Source organism: Ursus maritimus, unplaced genomic scaffold (genome assembly GCF_017311325.1).
Source record: "Ursus maritimus isolate PB19 unplaced genomic scaffold, ASM1731132v1 scaffold_18, whole genome shotgun sequence".
In the NCBI taxonomy this organism is placed as follows: Eukaryota; Metazoa; Chordata; class Mammalia; order Carnivora; family Ursidae; genus Ursus; species Ursus maritimus.
The window spans coordinates 46,180,140-46,199,945 of NW_024424230.1; the positions used below are offsets into that span (position 1 = coordinate 46,180,140).

General features: G+C 48.8%; 1 protein-coding gene across 2 annotated transcripts; it reads right to left on the reverse strand.

Annotated features, from left to right (window-relative positions):
• On the reverse strand, positions 1-19,572 carry RMC1 (regulator of MON1-CCZ1). Of its 2 annotated transcripts, XM_040632646.1 has the most exons (20): positions 19,235-19,567; positions 18,434-18,510; positions 16,294-16,378; positions 15,281-15,337; positions 13,892-13,978; positions 11,462-11,602; positions 10,845-10,948; positions 9,533-9,622; positions 9,339-9,444; positions 8,440-8,551; positions 5,791-5,835; positions 5,478-5,531; positions 4,178-4,306; positions 3,517-3,623; positions 2,075-2,194; positions 1,692-1,769; positions 1,318-1,422; positions 1,153-1,221; positions 832-1,057; positions 1-115 (listed from the first exon to the last, which is right to left on the reverse strand). In XM_040632646.1, exons 1-20 carry the CDS (start codon positions 19,334-19,336, stop codon positions 36-38), a joined length of 1,974 nt encoding a protein of 657 aa, XP_040488580.1. In that variant the 5' UTR covers positions 19,337-19,567; the 3' UTR covers positions 1-35. The 2 variants fall into 2 exon arrangements, with proteins under 2 accessions (XP_040488580.1, XP_040488581.1); XM_040632647.1 differs by lacking the exon at positions 1-115 and having other exon boundaries at positions 915-1,057; positions 1,153-1,199; positions 19,235-19,572.
• Positions 19,573-19,806: the final 234 nt, after the last annotated feature.

Consider the following 19,806-nt stretch of genomic DNA (forward strand, 5'->3'; position numbering starts at 1 on the left):
TATATATATATAAAAAAAAAAACTAGCAAGTGATTTCAGAATGTCGTAGGCCTCATTAGAGCTTGGTCTCCAAAAACCTGTTTGAAAAAAGCAACATGTTCTTCACAGTGTTCTCCTGTAAAGGAAAGACACTCCGTCAGATGCGGCACCGGAGAGCACGACGGGAACGAACACCTCACGGCTCACAGATATGTACGGCGGGGTTTTAACTTATTTTCTTTCATAAAATACTTTGTTTTCCTAAACTTTTCAGTTGTCCTTTTTATTTATACAGCTTCTGCCAGGGCTGCTGGGCCCCCTCACAACCCCGGCAAACTGCCCTCTGCGTCGAGACGGGAGCAGAGCAGCTCGCCTGTCCTGGCAATGCCACCCCGCACGGGTTACCAAGCTACAGGCCGGTGGGCCAAGCAGAGCGTCACGTGCTCCTTCCCCACCCTCAAGATGCTGAAGGCCTTAGGAGGCAAGAGCCAGTAGCCCAGGTGTCCTAAGACAAACAGTGGTAAGCCCCAGGCCATGTGACACGCCTTCGTCACCGTTTCCTGTCCCCATTTCCTCCCTTGTCCCTGATTCCTCAGAAAGCAGCGTTCCCACATCAGCGGCAGGCCGGAGCTGTGCGCTCACTGCAAGTTCCAGAGCAGGACTCCCGACTCCACGGGCGCACGGGATGCCCCCCGAGCACCATCACGAAATTTTGTTTCTAAAAAAGTTAACCCAGGAGTTCGCAGGAGAGCTCCCCACAAAGGCTTCTCGCCCCCCCATCCTGCCTGCCAGCGTTCTCTCGCTGCTGCGGGTCTGTTCACCCTGCTCTCTTCACTCCCGCCACATCCTCACCTGGAGTGAAGTTAGGGTTCCCTCGCAAACGCTGGTTTCGCTGTTCAAAAAACCGAAATATAGTATAGAAAAGCATGTTGTCTTCAGTCTGCTTCGCGGCATCTAAGAATTTCCGTGCAGAAATGTTGTCGTGGCCGCCAATGCCCCGGATGAACCGTAAGGCGGCTAACACTTGGTGTTTGGAGAGAAGCACTTCTACGATTTCATCATTCGCAGTCGAGAGTCGCTGGAAGGGAGGGAGGGAGAGAGAAGAGTCCGGTAAGCGCCAGCGGCAGGAACAGACTGGAATGCAGCTGAGAACGTGGCTGTAGCAAGAGTTACCTTCAGCATATCCAGAGACAGCTGGTGGGCAGGAGGGTAAAAACTTTCTAGGGATAAGAGCAAACAAGCCTGAAAGACACATTTTCAAACGGACTTCAGCATAAGGTGTTAGAAGGTTAAACGTGAAGTCTTGACTCCCACAAGGAGAAACCTGGGGCCACGTACCAAAGGCTTGGAGTCGCTGAGGACGTGGTACTGCAGGAACTGATGCAGCATGTAGAAGAGGTTGTGCTGGACCAGCGTCTTGATGACGAGCTCGTGTAAGTAGTGCTGGGGACAGAGACGGGGGACAGCCCGTTTCCCAGTCACCCACCTACACCAGAGAGGCCACGCAGAGCTGTTCTAACGCACAGGTACATGTTTCCACGATTGAGGGGAGAGGTTTCTGTCACCTGCGCATCGACAGGATACCTGACGGAACACCCCTCATCCCACCGAGCAACAACATGGTAGTGTCGGGAAAGTCACTCGGAATTCTGAGTCCGGTGCGTGGCCCCGGCTCCTCTAACCTGGGACAACACATGCTGGCCGGAAGGTACCTGTACTGTGATCTGGAACTGGTTGAGAGAGCGAATGTACTCCATCAGCACGGCGATCACAAATTTATGAGACGTGTCCTACGGAGGGAAAGAAAAAACAGTCTTAAACACATCGAAGACTCGCAAGGAGGTCGCCTGCAGCTCGTTTCTCCACCTCTTGTTTCCACACGAGTCTGGCCCCGTGTTCCATTTCACTGGTTTTGCGCAGACCCCTCCAGAACCTCCCCGTTCACCACAGCCATGTTCTGGACTATTAGCAGCCAAACTGTTAGCTCTAGGTCTTCACCCAAGACACCTCCAGTTCGTCTAGTCGCATTCTGAGTTCTACGACTTCCCTCAGCTCCCCGCAGACAAGGCCTGTGTGTGGAGCATGCGTGACCCACCTTCTTCTCCGTGAACACCGACAGGACGTGCGTGTACATGTCGGACTGATCGATCACAGCCTGAGTCCGCGCCGGCCTCTTGAGAAGCGGGCTGCTCCGGCTCTGCCCGGCTTCCAGCGCCTAAACAGCACGTGGCACATGTGACCTTAACCAGCTTCTCGGTAATCCCAGAATTCCCGGACCCTGTGCGCCTCAGATAGGAGCAGGCTGTCCTTCCCCGTGCGGGCTGGGGCAGGGTTTAGGAAGCCAGAGCTGGTCGTCTTGAAAAGAGGCTGACGTTCATGAATGGAACTCAAAGGCATAAGTCCGCTTCCTCTTGACACATTTTCTTAACCTTAAAATCCCCAATTTACTTAATCACAGACTTTCTGGTGTGTGTTACCTAATAAAAACCGAACGGCGTCCTGCATCTTTGTTCTAGGAAGCCCCGATCTTACAGTGAGTGACCACTTCTAAGACTGTGCCTGGATGTTCCAGTGGTAAATACATCTCCCCAAATACGACACTGGGAAAGCTTCGTGGGGCGAGGGACTACTTCACCTGACTCCGTAAAGCAGTCTGCCCCGGCGCACAGCACGCGAGAACCGTGGCGGGGGCCGGAGAGGCCCTGACTAGCAAGGGCAAGGGCCGGGGATGCCTCGAGCCAGAACAGGGATGCACAGACACCCACGGGACTGAGCCCTCCTGCTTCCCCCAGCCTCGTACACCAGCAGCAAGGCCAGGAAGGCTCTGGAAGAGCTCGGCCCTCCTCTGCCCCCTTTGTGTCTAAAAGCACAGGGCCAGGTGCGCTCCAAGGTCCCTCGGCCTTCAGCAGCCTGCGTCAGTGCTGTTACCCTGAGGAGCTGACGGGAAGTGCGGTTCTGGGTTTCTCACTGCTTAAAACCACTTCGGCTCTAAGCCTGAGTACTCATCAGATCCCTGAAGTGAAATACTTGGTTCCACTCATCCTAACGGCATAGCAGAAGCTGGTTCTAAGCCCCGGGAATGTTTCCAGCCCTTCACGACACACTCGAGCCTGCCATGGGAAAGCACAGTGCTGCTACTTAATCGCGACCCTGACAGGACGCTGACCGAAAGCCAGCATGAGTTGGTCTTTCCTTGTAGGCTGTAAGAGCCCTAAAAGTAGGAAATGTGGCAAAATGATGATACTTCTAAGTTATTAAGTCTAGGCTCTGACTTGGCGGAAGGATGTAGAAAGTAACGCAAAGCTAAAACCAATTTTCTTAGCCATAAAACAGGTAAGACCAAGGATCTATCTACGTGTGAGATCTGACACAGATGAGAAACAACGGAAGGTGAAGGCACTGAGTGACACGCAGCTGCTGCGCCCCCACTGCGGCCCCAGCACGCCAGCCTCAGTGGCCTCCCGCCTCCAGAACCGTGCACCCTTATTAGGAAACCCGGGGGTGGGGGAGGGGTGGAGAGGCGCCCACACAGCTTACCGTTGTGTAGCTCTGCTCCGCGTCCAGGTACTTCTTATATTCGTGATTGAGCTTGTCAAAAACCGTGGCGATCACAGGTAATGTTGCTCTGTCTGACTCACTCAACACTGGAAAGAACATTCACGCAGGTCAGCCGCTGACGTCCGTGTCAGAACTCAAACACGCTGCTAGGATAGAAAGACCTAACCTCACAGGCTCCCAGGGCAAACCTACCTCCAATGGGCTTTCAGAGAAATGGAATCATTTGGAGACCTGGAACCTAGAATTCACTCACCGGCCCTTCCTGGGCACTAGAAAAAGTAGCTACAGAGGGTTTCAGCAGAAAGTGCTCAAAGGAGAGATCTCTGTAGTAAGTGACTTGGATTCTGGAAAATGCCTGTTTTCAGGCTGGGGAGGCAGCGCTTCCCTCAGATGCACCAGCTGTGTCTACACTGCTCTCGCCTGGAACCATCTGTTTAGCTTTTCTCCCCAAGTCGCTACAAGTCATGATGATGTTTCAACGCCTTTCCAGGGGGTTAAATAGTCTACCCTTTAAGTGAAGGATTAAGGCTACAGGTCGTGCACAAGGCGGAAAAATGTGGCCCAGCTCCCAAGAAAGGGTGTGGGCAGCACAGGCCGAACCCCGGAATCAGACTGCATGGGGGAGGACTGGTCCACTTACTCTGTGAACAGACAGACAGGATGACCATCTTGCACTCCTTCCTCTGGAGGAGAAAGTCCATCAGTCTTCCTTTGTCTGGCAAGAGGCTGACGATGGGCTGAAGCTTCACTTGGAGGTTCCAGAGGTAGCCTGGATGGAGGAGACGGCGAATTTCACACAGGATGCAAATCGGAACAAAAGCCCAAAAGGTGGTTCCCATGGGGGTCCACGGGGCAATCCTGCAAAGCACGGATACGATCCTGATCTTACCAACCCAAGCGCGGCCTAGGACACAAAAGCTGTGCCTGACAACAGAAGGACTGACAGCCACACTACAATTGTGTGCTCTACAGCTCCTTACAACAAGGTGACCCTCTCCGATCACAGGGGCATCAATGGTGTAGCTCCCGAACTGGGGGGGGTGTGTGTGTGTGTGTGTGACTCAGAGCAGTTCCGTCCCTACACCTAGCCCCCTTTTTAGCCTTGAAGCTTGAAAAAGATGTTAACGTGTGGTATGAGCTTGGGTCCTGTACTCTGGCTTCTCCCGCAATGGCTCTTCAGTCCAAAGTAACTCTAGAGGATCCCAAGGGAATTTCATAATACATCCATTCATCGATCTCTGACTTTCCCGAACACCCACACTGCCAGGGAGCGCCTCTCTCAACTGGGGTTCCACAAGAGAACTCAACACTGCAATAAACATGATCTGAGTGATTCTGTTCTCGGTTCTCCCACAGCTGGTCCAGAGCTAGTACCATTCTAGACGGAGACGGGAATGCCACGTGCAGCAGATCCCACGGGCACCAGGGCTGATTCTCCCCCCGAGAATTCTCCTTGAGAATCCCGGGGGCCGAGACAGGAGAACACACGGATGACTGAAGACGGATGTGGGAATTCCAGTTACCAGGAAGACAACCGGCATCCCGAGGGAGCTTCCCAGCACCGTGGGAAGCACAAGCACACTCGATGCACAACCGGAACAGAAAAGGCCTCGGGCACACGTGGGTGTGACGGTGGGGGGTAGTGACAGGGCAGGGAGGGCCTTGTGCACCGTGCCATGGGGTCTGGGTTTTCCGAACAGAGTTGAATGAGCCAAAGCAGGGGAATGGCCATTCTTAATTGCTAATTTTAAAAATAACGTATGTTCAGGATAAAACACAGAATAATAGACAACAGAGTATAAAGTGAAAAATTCTCCCATTTCGGGGTTGAAGGGAGTGTTCATCTCTCAGATTCACCTCAAAAACGTCACTGGCTACTCCTGTCAACCGAAGCCAACAAGTACTATTGTCTAACTTGACGATCGTCCCCTCTGACCCACCTTGGCTTGCGCTGATGATGATGTCAGGTTGAAAGACAATCCAGGATGAAGAATCCGCGTGTTATAGGAAGTGGTAAACCAGGAAGAGATGAAAACAAAAGAGAAACCCAGCTCTGACTGGCACTGCCCGCCCTGCCCCCTACTTGCAGAGGCCACTCGGCTCTGGGTGGTGAGGAAAGTTCCCCCAGGGACTCCCAAGACCTTCTTCAGATCGTTCACAGCTGCCAAGGCCACAGGACCACTCTCAGACACCCGTATAAAGGGGGTAACAGCTTCCCTTCAGTGCACAGCGCAAGGCCTTTGTAAAGGATACAGAGTTTGCACGGGACAGGAGACTGGCTGGTCACAGGAGCAGGACCTACAAATGGAGAAAACACAAATGTGCAAGGACTAGGCCGTCGGAAAACCCTGCCGATACCAGTGCTGAGGACGTGAGCTGCAGTACTTCTTAAAGCCTTCAGTAAATGTTCATTCAACCGCAGCTACGGGAGGAAGGGGTGAACGGGCTGGTCCCACTGATACAACGCACATAAGGAGGAAGGGGGAAGTCAAGAACGATCCATGAAAACATCCTCCCAAGAAGGGGAAAGTATCAAGAATTCATTCAGAGTTGTCAATTCTGTCATAACCAAAGATGACTCGTCATCATTTAGGCACACGAAGAACTGAGCAACATCCCCGGATGATTCAAAATCAAATCCCCAGGTAAGTCGCTGATAATTAAACCACAGAATACATTTATTTGAAATATTATCTAAATAATTAGCTCAGTTCTCTACTGCACAGAGTAGGTCCAGGCACAGAGACCTCATCTAGAAACAGAAACCAAAAAACCTCCCATGACAAGGACTCATCATGACCAGCTGCACCGGCCGTGCGTCAGGCGGGCAGCCCTCGGTGAACTTGAGACACACGGCCCTGCCAACTACATATCATTCCCAGTTCTGTTCCCACTACCCAGGCACGATCAGAAGATTGATCAGTGGGTTAGAAAAGACCACCCAAAAGAGGAAAGCGCCCATAGCTCAGACAAGCTAAGGCAAAGAACACCTGCATTTAGCACCTGAGGGTGAAGGTCTTGCCCGTGGGCCTCAACTCTGGCTGCCCATCACGTTGACTTAACTGCTCTCGGGTGACAGCCAGATGCCCTTGATGGTTAAAGCCCCCCAGGCGATCCTAACGTGCAGTCGGCTCCAGACCCGCTTGCACAGACCACAAACAGAAGGGGAAATGAGAGCAGCTGCCTCATGCCGAACCTGCTGGCGTCATCATTCAAAACAGCCTAACCAGCCCTTCCTGGCGGCACGGCCTGCAACCGCACGGGGCGGGCGAGATGCCAAGATGCTACAAGCCCGTGAGGGGCTTACAATCTAGCAGGAACAACAAGACAGTCATGAACTGTAAAAAATGCTCTACCCGCCCACACTCCGGAGGCCAGAGATTCAACGGACCTTCGAATTATTAACCTTTGTCTAAACTATTATTTTGAGCACACCTGGCATTTATTATAACTGGCCAGTTAGAACGTGACAGCCTCTGACTGGTCCCAAACCACCGGAACAGACAGGTTTTTAATGGCTAGAGTGGGTTTTCCCTCCAATTCACCTGCAGTTACCTTCGTGCCAAGTAAGCAGCAGATACAAGATAAACACTTGACACAACCCATTTTTTTTGAAAGAGACAGAGTGCGCATGCGGGGATGGGGGTGGGGGGTGCTCTTAAACAGGCTTTATGCCCAGCGCAGAGCCTGATGCAGGACTGGATCTCATGACCCTGAGATCATGACCTAAGAAAATATCAAGAGTGGGACACAACCAACTGAGCCACCCAAGTGCCAGGACACAACCTATTCTTTTAATGCTAACACTATTAACTCAAGAAAAGGAAGCTGCTGGAAGGAACACAGAAAGCCAAAAGACTTAATCAAACATAAGAACTAGCTCCTTCCTCCCCCAGTGCTGCCGGAGTCATTAAGCTTCTGGGCGATCCCACACGTCGAGGCAGGCAGACTGGAGGCGGTGCTCTTGCTAAACTCAGCCGCAGCCTGACTGGAATCTTCCCTGACAGGTGCAAGCACCTCCTGACTGCAGGCGGGCCCCAAGCAGCAATACTATCTGACAGGGATCCCTTATAAGAAGAAAACATTGTGACCGAAGCTCCAAACGTGTGCCCTTCGGACTAGCCATATGCACTGAAATTTCAACTAGCTTACTCTACACTCCGATATCCTTTAAAAGACAGCTGAATGTTATTCCCGTGAGCCCTAGCTTGAAATCAGTTACACGGGGAAAAGGCAAAAATAAAAGCCCAACAGTTTCTCTCTCCTTCCCTGAAATTCTGACCTCCTCTCGGACTTCCTGCTCCCACCTCGTGTAGAGATTTCGAATAACCAAAGTAGCACAGCCTTAAGCTCTTACGATGCCCACCGGTGAGAAGAAAATGCAGTATTTACTAACTAGTTATGGCACCGACTGTGCGAGAAAGGCAAGGAAAAGCGATCCCAGGTTCAAGTGACAGCCAGAAGCAGCCACGTTCAATCTCAGGGTTCTAGAGCGCAGGCAAACAGAAAAGGGAGGCCGTAGTCAATAATTAAACAACTAAGAAATCTCTCAGCTTCCATGGGTAATCCCGACTCTCTGTTTTATTTTTATTATTTTTTAGGTAGGCTCTATACCCAACGTGGGGCTCAAACACAACCCCCAAGAGTCTCATGCTCTACCCACTGAGCCGGCCAGGCGCCCCCCCAACTTTCCATTTTAAAGCTCAGAGAAATCGCTCCATTTCTTCAAAAAAAGATTCATGTATCTTATAAAATGCTTTTCACAACAGCATAATTTTACTAACATGATCAGTAGGATTTTCATTAAAAAAAAATAACAAAATCATGCCTCCCCAGAGCACGTGGACCTGGGAACCCCTGTGTGCCCTCCTCATTCCAACCGCCAAGCAGGGGTCCCCTTACCTGCCATGGGGATCTGGTAGGGTTGGATCGAGCGCGCTGGGAGCACCGGGTGATGGAAGGTGACAGTGCCATCGAACTCTCCCCTTAACTTGATGTCAAATATCACCGATGTCTAAAGTGGAGAAAAGTAAAACTCGGATACCGAAACAGGCCACGACGGACTCAGCCCACCCCTTCCATTCTCTTGCATCCTGCCGTTCCCAGCAGCTTCCACAGTCTGTGCGCACCGCACCCCTGCAGGCTGGTTCGAAGTGGGGAGGAGTGTGCTGGGGTATCACAACTCTGTGACACCGTTCCCCATGCTCACGCAGATACGCACACTCCTGGTGTTGATGACGGGCAGACCCTGAAGAGCTCAAAGTGATTCCAGCAGATCTTTTTCACTTCAACTCACAAGACCTTTACTAGTCAAAATAAGGGTGTCACCCCCCTGCAGGAGATGTGGGACAGAAGTAGCTTGTCTATGACCAGATACCCAGCTACACACGTAGAAAACAGCAGGACCCATTCCAGTCTTTCTCTTGGGCCATGGAGCCTCAAAACCATTATCACTCAGCATTATCATCTATCCTCACAAAGGAAGCACCAAGCTCACGTGCTCATGGAAGACCGGAATTCTGCAGTAAATTCCCAGCTTAGATGATTCAACCAAATAATTGGGCCAGACTCAAATATCCTCATGTGCTACTTTCTGGGATAGTTTTTAATTCACTGTAATCAATAGAGAGGGAACCACTGTTTTTTTCCTAAACCATCTAGAATACCAAACCCATGTGCATCCAAAAGACCAAAGCTTTAGCACGAAAAGCACTTTCTAGTCTTTGTTCTGAACGTTTTGTCCATTTTCACAACTCTTTTCAGGAACCTTGACAGACAAGACACCCCCACACAACTCTTACCTCTGTATCCTGATGATGAACGACCACCAGGTTATCCACCACGTTGAGGGCAAACTTCCCTGTCCGATTTAACTTTAATATGTGCATCTTTTTACAGGCACCTTCTCTGTAGGATAACACAAAGGTCAAAAAACAGATCGACAAGCTTTAGTTCATATTTTAAAATTGGAGAAAGAGGACAGCATTAAATATACCGTGGTAGATGATATAGGACTACCTCCGCTCCTGCACTATTGGAGGTCCGAGAATGATGCCTCAAGAAGAGAACGTAAAGCTGTCCGTATCTACAGAACAAAGAGACAGACGTCACATCGGGCCACTTGAAATCCCTCCACTCTAAATGCTGAAATATGAGGCCATCATAGTTAATTATGACATATTCACTGACAGAATATTTCACAGCCAACAAAAATATTTACGAATTGCAGTTTAAAAAAAAAGCTGATTATAAAGTGAAAAGGGGGATGCAAAACTAAATATAGTTCAATCACAACACTTTAAAAGGAAAACACAACGTCCTCAACTACTAGAAATACGTGTTAATAGCTATTCTTGAGTAACAAACTAAGTCCATTTTCGTTTTCTCTAACCTTCTGTATCTTCTAAGTTTTATGTAGTTAAGTATATTCCTTGATACTAGGGAAACATAATCACTCTTCATTCGGAAGCCTCGTGGCACAAACGCTGCTGCAAGCAGTTCCTACATGCACACTGCTCTTCCAGTGGCTGGCACTATGCTCGGTCTGCCACTGGGATGGGACCAAAGGGAAGGGAGTGGGTCCCTGCTGCCAGTGGGCAAGGACTGTTCTCATGGTACCTATTCTCTAAACAAGGATGCCACAGAAGATTGTCTTAAAAAAAAAAAAATTCTAACTGCTAAAAAATGTTAAATTTCAAAACCACTGTTTTAGGCCAAAGAAGAAGAATCAGAAGTAATTTAGGAACAAAATTTTGACAGTTTTGAATAGGATTAGGGGTACACTGGGTATTCTTTGTATCAGTTTCTATTATTGTGTCTAAAACTTCCATAACATAAAATTGAGATAATCTGCATTTCCAAATAAAGACATACCTTCCTACATAAATAATTCAGTTTCATGTTAGTTAAAAAACTATGTTCTTCTTTAGAGCAAGTAGGATACACTTTGGCTAACAGAAGTCCTTGATAAGCTTCAACTACTCAGAGTATTAAAAAAAAAAATTCTAGAACTAAGACACCTAAAAAATAGACTGGTCCAATGTTTTCATTTTATCAGGCTAGAATGGTGGAAAAAACTTCCCTAAGGTCACGAATCTAGTAAAATCAGCAAAGAATGCCAGGCCGATGGCAGGTTTCCTATATTCATAAAATCTAGGCACTGAAAGGGAAAGGGCGCATCTTGATCACGTGCTCACGGTAGGCAGACACCTACCCAGAGGCAGCCCTGCAGTGCTTACGACACACTTCTACTACTTGTATCGCCAAAAGCAATTTCAAGAAGGAATTCTCTCAAAAGACAGACATACATGGTGGCCATCGCGATGTCTCTCTCGGAAAGGTTCAGCTTCGCTGACTTGGGCACAGCTGGTAATTCAATCTCGAACTTGGGCAGCTTCGACATAGTGCCAGCCTGTTTGGGTGATACAAGTATTAGGAAAAGCCGATCAGGGCACCTGGGTGGCTCAGATGGCTAAGCATCTCCCCTTGGCTCAGGTCATGTTCCCAGGGTCCCTGGGATCGAGCCCCGCATCAGGCTCCCTGCTCGGCGGGGAGCCTGCTTCTCTCTCTCCCTCTGCTGTTCCGCCTGCTTGTGCTCTCTCGCTCTCTAATAAATAAAATCTAAAAAAAAAGCCGATTAAACCCCTCTGATGCTTTAGCATTCCCTACATAAAACCACTGAGGATACGCACACACTATGTCTTTCGATCCTTTCCAAAGTCCCACTGTGTCCTTTACTCCCTGGGGTCTGTCCCCACACAAGGAGTCGTTCTTGGAGGTGACAGGAGGGTAGAGTGTGCCCTCTAGCGGCCAGAAGTGGCGAGCTCACTCGCTGGAGGAACTTGCCCCTTTGAAGTACTTGACACCTTAGGATGTTGGAAGGGGTGGGGGGAGGAAGTTTTCCTAAAGAGAGGCTCGCTCTTACCCGAAAATAAAAGGGCTGCAGCACGTTCCCAAGGACTGTGGTAGACAGGAGAATCACAGCGCCCTCGGGGCAGTACATGTACCAGTTCACGTTGATATTCTGGCTCTTCAGGAGTTTCAGACTGCGTTTCTCTGGTGACACCTGAAGCCAAGTTCAAGAAACAGAATGTTGCAGTAAAATGGAAGAGGACGGACAGGAAATTAAGAAAACAATAAACAGCAGGGGCACCCGCGAGACTCAGGCCGCTAAGTGTCCAACTCCTAGCTTCTGCTCAGGTCGTGATCTCGGGGCCTTGAGATGCAGCCGCAAGCCTCAGAGCTCTCCGCTCGGTGGGGAGTCGGCTTCTCCTCCCTCTGCCCCTCACCCCACTCGGCGCGCGCACGCGCACACACTCTCTCTCTAATAAATACATAAATCTTAAAAAAAAGAAGAAAACAATAAAAAGCAGGGGAAAAAAACCACGAAATAAAAATGAGAATTGTTTGTTTGTTACAGCTACTGATGGCGATGCTCAGTGCTTTACAACTCTTGGCTCATCTACTCACACCACGACCCTGAGACCTGAGACGCGGGCACCACGGACACCTGACCGAGGAGAAAACAAGGCTCAGACACTGGTTAATGCAGTTAGAGCCCAGGCAGGCCAGGGCCCCGCAAGGCCGGATCCGAGCCTCCCCCCTCCTGGGCACCGTCCGCCGCAGGGCAGGGAGCAGCCGGCAGCACCTGCCTTCCCCCGCCCTCCATCCGGACTCCAGGGAGCACTGAGCTGAGAGCAGCTCCCTTTTGCTAACAATCGTGCTCGTGAGACGCTGCATGCAAACCCAGTATTTTATAGTCAAGACATGTTTTAAATATACTGTAAATATTCTGAGACGTTAAAGAACACGGTGTAGAGCCCCAAGACATTAACGCTCACAGAACACTGTGCTTAAGAACGGACGTGGAAGTCAGGGTCAGGAGGCCTGGGTATCTTGACATAAATAAAATAAGGATGGGCAAGAGTCCTCTTTCTTATTTCTTGAAGAGCTGAAGACCATCTTGATGACATGAATGTACACTTTTCCACTACAGAGAACAGAAATCTATACGACTGCCACTGAAAGAACCTTCAGTAAAGCAAGTGATCCCCTCCACGCTACCATATAAACAAACTCCCTGTGTGTAGGAGGTCTGGGCAGTTTCTTTCTGGCGGTCATGACAAAGGTTTTGATGACAGCCCCACAGCAAAGCACCATGGCATTAACATCTCACATTCTGCTTACATGGGTGCATTTTCTCCATCCCTACATTCTAAATTATACCGCCTTCATTAGGTCAACAAAATTACACCCTGAGAGAATCCTAACAGCCTGCAGATTAGCTCCACTGAAAGCTCTCAGACACATTTCTCAAGGTCAGGCAGTCGGAACATATTATAAAATGATGAGGCAGGTGCAAAGTCAAGTCAACAGAGTGAAAAGGAATGGGAAATATTTGCAAACCATCTATCTGATCAAGGGTTAATACCCAGAAAATAGGTCTACGGACTGATAAAATGCAGTTCTGGCAAAAATGTGGAAAATGGAGATTCCTACACTGAAAACAAATGTGGGGGGTACCTGGCTGGCTCAGAGGAGCGAGCGACTCTTGATCTCAGGGTCGTGAGTTCAAGCCCCATGGTGGGTGTGGGGCTTAAAGACTAAATTTTTTTTAATTAAAAAAAAAAAAATTAGCGATGTCTGTTCAGCTTTTTGACGTTCATGCCTATGCTGTAATTCCAAGAACTGCCTCACCCAAGAACATAAAGAAATGTTTGCAAGCATGTTCACTGCAGAACTGTTTAGAATCACAAAAACATGAAAGAAGCCAGAGGTTCATCAACAGGGAAGAAGTTAAACTGTAGGACACCCATACAATAGAATACTGTTTAGTCAGAATAAAATATGGATGGGGGTGCCTGGCTGGCTCAGTGAGGGGGAGCGTGTGACTCTTGATCTCAAGGTTGTGAGTTCAAGCCCCATGCTGGGTGTAGAGATAACTTAAATAAGACTTTAAAAATTAAAAAAAAGAATAAAATATGGACACATGTCCAAGATATACTGCTATGCAAAAAAAGCCAGCCACAAAAGTTTATATACAACATTCCTGTTTTAGTTTTAAAAAAAAAAATGGTGGTACATATGTATGAAAATACATATGTACTAAACTTTTCATACTGGTTATTTCTAGGGATTATGGGGAAGGGACTTTTACCTTCCATATATCCTGGTAATGTTTAATTGTTTTATTAAAAAAAAACATGTATTTCTTGTAATTAGAAAAAAAGAATAAAAACCTAAGCAAGAGACTAAAACTCTAGAATCTCAAAATCTATTTAGAACTGAATTCAAAAGGCTGCCACACTGCCATCACAGACCTTTCTCCCGCAAACATAAGTGATGAACAGAATACCTGGTAAAATTCAATGCCTTGATCTGTTATGAAGACAATTTCAGTAGAACTGGTCCAACAGAATCCTAGTATGTTGGCATTCTTGGTCTGAAAAGAATTACAAAAAATTTTCTTAAAAAAAATGTTTGTATAATTCTCTTCAAAAGCTTAAAATACTCTATTTCTTTTTTTTTTTTTTTAAGATTTTATTTATTTCACAGAGACAGCCAGCGAGAGAGGGAACACAAGCAGGGGGAGTGGGAGAGGAAGAAGCAGGCTCCTAGCGGAGGAGCCTGATGTGGGGCTCGATCCCAGAACGCTGGGATCACGCCCTGAGCCGAAGGCAGACGCTCAATGACTGCGCCACCCAGGAGCCCCAAAATACTCTATCACTCTTTACTAAAAGTTACCTGGATTTGATTACTTATTAACAAATCAAACTTTCTTTGAAATACAATGTTCCCAGATTTCCACCTGGCACACCTCACTGAAGCCCCAGACTCTTGATTCTTTCTGGTCAAGAACAGAGGGAAAAGCCTAAATTTCGGAGAATGGTAACTGAGCGGCACTCGCAGATACCAACTTCTACCTTAAGGAATCAAAGGACAGGCGGCCTTCTCTTAGTCAGCCGTAGCATAACAACAGCCATTATGAAAGTATAAAGGCCTAAAGGTTCCCAGTGAGTGCTGAGCAACCCGGGGTTGGGACCGTGAGTGCACACCTCGGCCTCGCCCGGTGCCCAGTAGTGCCCCAAGCCCGAGGGCAGACAGGGCTAGGACAGGGGCTCTGCAATGCACACTGGATCAGGTCTGCGAGGGGCTCAGTTACTGGGCCCACGGGCCTTTCCTTGTCACAGAGCCCACCCTGAACTCCATTTAGCAAAATGATGGCAAAGCTGGTAAAAGCCACACCCAGCACCTTCTGCCAGTTTCCATGGTGCCATCCTGGGGCTTTACGCTGAGCCCCCTCTAGCCTCGTTCATTAGACCCAGTAAATCTAATTAAAACAGATTAGAAGCTACACTTCGGGAACGAAAGTAGAAGGACACAAGGACAACAAATCAAGGAAAGGAAACATCATCAGGAGAGGGGAAAAAACTCCTTTTCCCAAAAGCCAGATGCACAGCCAGCACAGGGAGAAGGGGGCAGGGGGACACACGAAGTGCTGACACTGCCCGGTGCTTAACACCCTGTCACCCACTGAAACCTCCCAATTCCATCTTGTTAGAAGAAACAGGCTCTCAACCGTTTCAAAACTGTCCAGAGTCCCAGAGCCCACACGCAGCAGGTCTCAGCAGAAAACACGGCCTGCCTCCAAGCACGTGAAGGCAGTTCCCCCGCCACCATGCGTCTCCACCACGGGACCCACACAGGGAAACAGCCAGCAGCTGGGAAAGGGTCCGGGCCGTACCTTGCACTCTTGAGTGTATTCCAGCTGAGAACTATCCGGGATAAAATTAGAAAAATCCTGAAAAGTAAAAAAATAAATAAATAAACAAGAAGAAAGAAAGAAAAAGAAATAAAACACAAGAACTTTAGATCAAGCAGCATACTGCCAACCTACACTGATACAACAAAAATTTGTACAAACGACAAATTTAAAAAGTGATGAGAAAAAAAAACTGATAAAAAACAAGAAAACTAAAAGGACCAATGTGGATAATCCATCTCCTTACAACTCAATTTAAAAAAAGTTAATCCAAATATTCAGTTAAGAGTTTAGAAACTCATACTGAAAATCAATTGCTGTTAGAGAAATGTGTTGCTGCGTCTTACAAGAAGCTTTCCAAAACTTTTAGCAATGAATCCTGACAGAAGGAAATCAGATTCTGCCTCCTCCCAACAGCTTTCACTCTACTTTACAAGTGACAATGGTGAATACTTACAAAGGCAAAAATGCCAAACGGTGCTCCAACGTGCAGTGGGTCAAGCACTCAAAAATGCAAGAAGTGAGCAAATGGAGCTATTCTGGTAAAGCTAGTTCACCAAGCTGCCAAAAATACACCTCATATAATCTATGCTGCTAGCTAGCGATCAATACAGAAGACGCACGAGGCTCCGAATTACTTTAAAAAAAATTTTAAGTCAAAAATGACAAACTAAGGTCATAAGTATTTATCCCTTGAAATGTCTTTCTCCAAGAATTCCAAAGGCTCACGTACAACAGAACAGAACTATAACCTGCATGGCATTGAAATAACAAAGGCTTCCTTTAACACTGTTTTTTGCAATTCATTCTCTTCTAAATGTACTTCTAGTGTCCTTTTCTTTATGCTATCTTCGAGGATATGTCCTGGGGCGCCTGGCTGGCTCAGCTGGAAGAGCATGTGACTCTTGATCTCAAGGTCACGGGTTCGAGCCCCATGTTGGGTGTAGTGATTGCTTAAATAAATACAGCTTGAAACAAATAAAAATATGTCTTACCACAGTCTTTGAGGTCCTCTGAACAGCTAATATCTTATTTTCTAAGGAAAACTTAATGCACTTCACTTCTCCTTTGTCTTCCATTCTTTAAGGGAAAAAAAGAAAAAAGTATGCTATGAGTTAAAGTTAATAACCGAAATCTAGCATCTAGCATTTTGTGAGAAAAGTTATATACTCAGGAAGCAGCAAATCTTAGTTGAAGATTATGTTTCTGAAACTATCAGAACTTCTTTTTTCAAACAATAAAATCCAACTGGCAACACGTTGCTGATGAAATTTACAGTTTGTGGTTAACAAGTGACTGAGGAATTAAGAACAGGTGCATTTTCCCCTGAGAATCATCTGAGACATAAGTAAGTAATACCCTCACAGCAACCTTCTCCAGAAACTACCGCCTTTCCCCCCCATGGCTCTCACAGCAGAGTGTGTGGAAGAGTGTAAGCTTTCCTGGACCTACATGACCTCAAACAGACGTTACAAAGGGAAGTCAAGGGATGGATTACAGAGCAGCACGAGCAAACTTTTGATTGTGGTGACGGTTAACACATGTCAAAACTCATCAACTGTATACGTTAAATATACGCTGTTAATTCTACCACAATAAAACTGTTAAAAATAAACAGAACTAAAATTTTTGCCAATAAAATTAAAATTTAAAAGAGGGTAGATTCAGTATCTTCCTCCTCAAACCCTACTAAGCCCCCAAATCTGGATCATCATGGGCTCACTCTCATTTTCCACCCCCAAATGACCACCAAAACTGACCCAAGACTTTCCTAGGCACCTCTGGAGTGCCTACGTGATACCAGTCCACGCTGCCTTCAGTCTGGTCGTTAGTATGCCTGGCCCAGACTATTGTATCATCGCTCAGTGGTATCCCTGACATTGACATGCTCCCCACTAAGGAAGCTTCAGTGCTGTAAACAGCATGATCCTTCCAAGCACTGATGAGATCATGCCATGCCCCATCTTACAAATTTTCAATAAGAAGATAAAGCCTTAACTCCATAGCAGAATACATAAGGTTCAAGCTGACTCCTGCCAGTGACCAAACCACGAGCACCTCCCCTTCCCTGCAGGGACACCTGAACGCCATTACGCAAGCCTGGAATTCCCCCAAACACCATGCTCACTCACCTTTACATAAACTCGGTTATCTCCCCCACCTGAAAAGCCTGCTCTCTTCCCCTGTAGAATCATTCCATTCAAGCTTTCAAATTTTGCTCAAAGGCTCCCTCCTCCCCCATCCTGCGCAGTGGTGTTTCCTGGCCTACCCCAAGATAACGGTCTCCTCTTTTGTGTGCCCAAATTCTGTAGAAAGTGCTATCATAGTACTTTTCACAATCAACAGAATGTGTCCACACACTTGTCTCCCACACTGAATTTATGAGTTCTGCAAACAGGCACCAGGCTGCACATGCCTGGTACCTAGCACAGGGGCTACAAACAGTGTTTGCCCAACAAATGAGTGATTTGTTTTCTACTTCAAAAACTGTTTCCTATTAGCACAGACAACCTGCAAAAAAATTTAAGTCACCACTGAACTGAGGGCCCACATTGTACTTTCCCCTTCTGTAATGACGGGAGTTAAAGACCAGATAATTTATCAACCAAAGCGAGATACTTCTGAAAGTGAAAGGAAGTGCTATTCATAATTACACTGGTTCAACTTGTATAAACTGGGACATCCAGTCATCTTTAGTAGAAGCTGGGATTTTAATATACATTATTATATAGGAAACACTAATCAGGAATCTCCTCCACCTACCACACAGCCTGAAAAGACCCAGGCCAGATGAGGAAATGAAGGCCCTCCCCCGTCAAGACGCCAGAAATAAGCACATCAGTAAACTCACTTGCTAATTTCAAGTGCCAGGAAGTGGGTTCCCTATGTTGGAGATTTGATTCCCCAATCAAGAGAGAACTACTCTACACATGTCACTCTGACGGGAAATACTAATACATACGGCACAGCAGGGGTCTGCTTCCCTCTCCCTGCACCCAGGGACTGCCGAGTGTGTGTGCACTTCAGACCTCTTACAGCCAAAGGACAAATTCTTAAAACCAACTTCTGAACGAGAAACAGAAACACATCATTTTGTTTACATGTGATAATTATTCTGTGAATGTCAACAGTTACCGAAACGAGATGGGATTCCTGTCATCTGGGCCTTTAACTACCACCCCGGTAGCTCCACCTGATCGAACTGCAAAAACCTGGGAGGGAGAAGAAGCAACGTTAATGGTCTGAACTTTGAAAGACTTTAGACACATACACCAGCCTACAAGTGATTACTTCTACTACACCCCACTCCTGGTCCAGCCGAACTAACGTGGCATATATTAATCTGCAGATGCTTGGTGTTCCCATCAATTTTAAGGGACAAGAGCATAGAGACCAAAAAGGTTGGACCATTCCGAGTGCAACCCACTGTGCGAGACCGGGCGGGGTCCCCGCGGCTACACATTTTAGTCGGGTACGGCAAAAGCGCCACTGATGCATTTGAGCACACCCTGCTACTACTCACGCTGCTTTTCCCCCCTTTCCAAAATCCCGACAATAAGGACAATCCCAACGTCTAAATCCTCGATTGCAAGGGTACCTAATGACAAAGACAACAAAGGCGCCGGGAAAGGGCTGGCGGCTAACAACTGACCACACCGGCCAAAGGGCGCTGTTGGGTGGGCAGCGCAGGTTCGGGGTCCACCTAGCTGTCACTTTGGAGAAGAAAGCACCCGCCGAGGTGGCTCCCGGTCCCTCGGCCCACCCAAGAGCACGGAGCTGGCGCCAGTGCGGCGCCGGGACCGGAGGGGAGGCCCCAGGCCTGGCCCCCCCGCCGGCACCCGGCCTGGGTGCGCGCGGGACGCCCCTGAGGCACCGGGGACGGCGGGCGGGGCGCGTCCGGCCGCGCGGGGGAGGAGGGAGCGGGCCGGCCCGGACCTGCTTGTTGGCCTCATCGAAGAAAACGCAGTTGACCGGGTTCGCCTTCTCGAAGTGCACCGGCCGGTCGCACAGCTCCAGGTAGTAGTCCTCCTCACCCATAGCGGGCGCCGCCGCTGCGGCGGGGAGTCCGGGGGCGGCCGCCAGCGTGGAGCGGGGCAAGCGGCGCCCGGCACAGGGACGCACCGAGTCGAGCCGGGCGGTGGCGACGGCGATCCGAGCGGGCGCGGAGGCCGCTTCCTGGTGCCACGCCCCCACCCCGTCCGGCACGTGACCGGCCGGCCTCCGCGCTTAAACGGGCGACCGCCGACCCGCCGTGGTGGGGCCTAGCGACCGCGACCGCGCCCTGCTCCGAGCGAGAGGCTCCTCCCCTTTCTTGGAGGGCGGAGTCCCAGCGCGGCTCGCGGGGCGGGGGCGTGACCCGGAAGCCGCGCGGAGCCGAGGGCGGGTGTTGGCACCGGCACTCCCGCCTGCGCCTTCCCGGGCGAGTGCAGCTCTTGGGTCCCCGTCCATCCCCGGAGGTTTACGCCCGGGCGGGCGCCCGCCTGGGGCAGAACGGCCCCTGGTCTAGG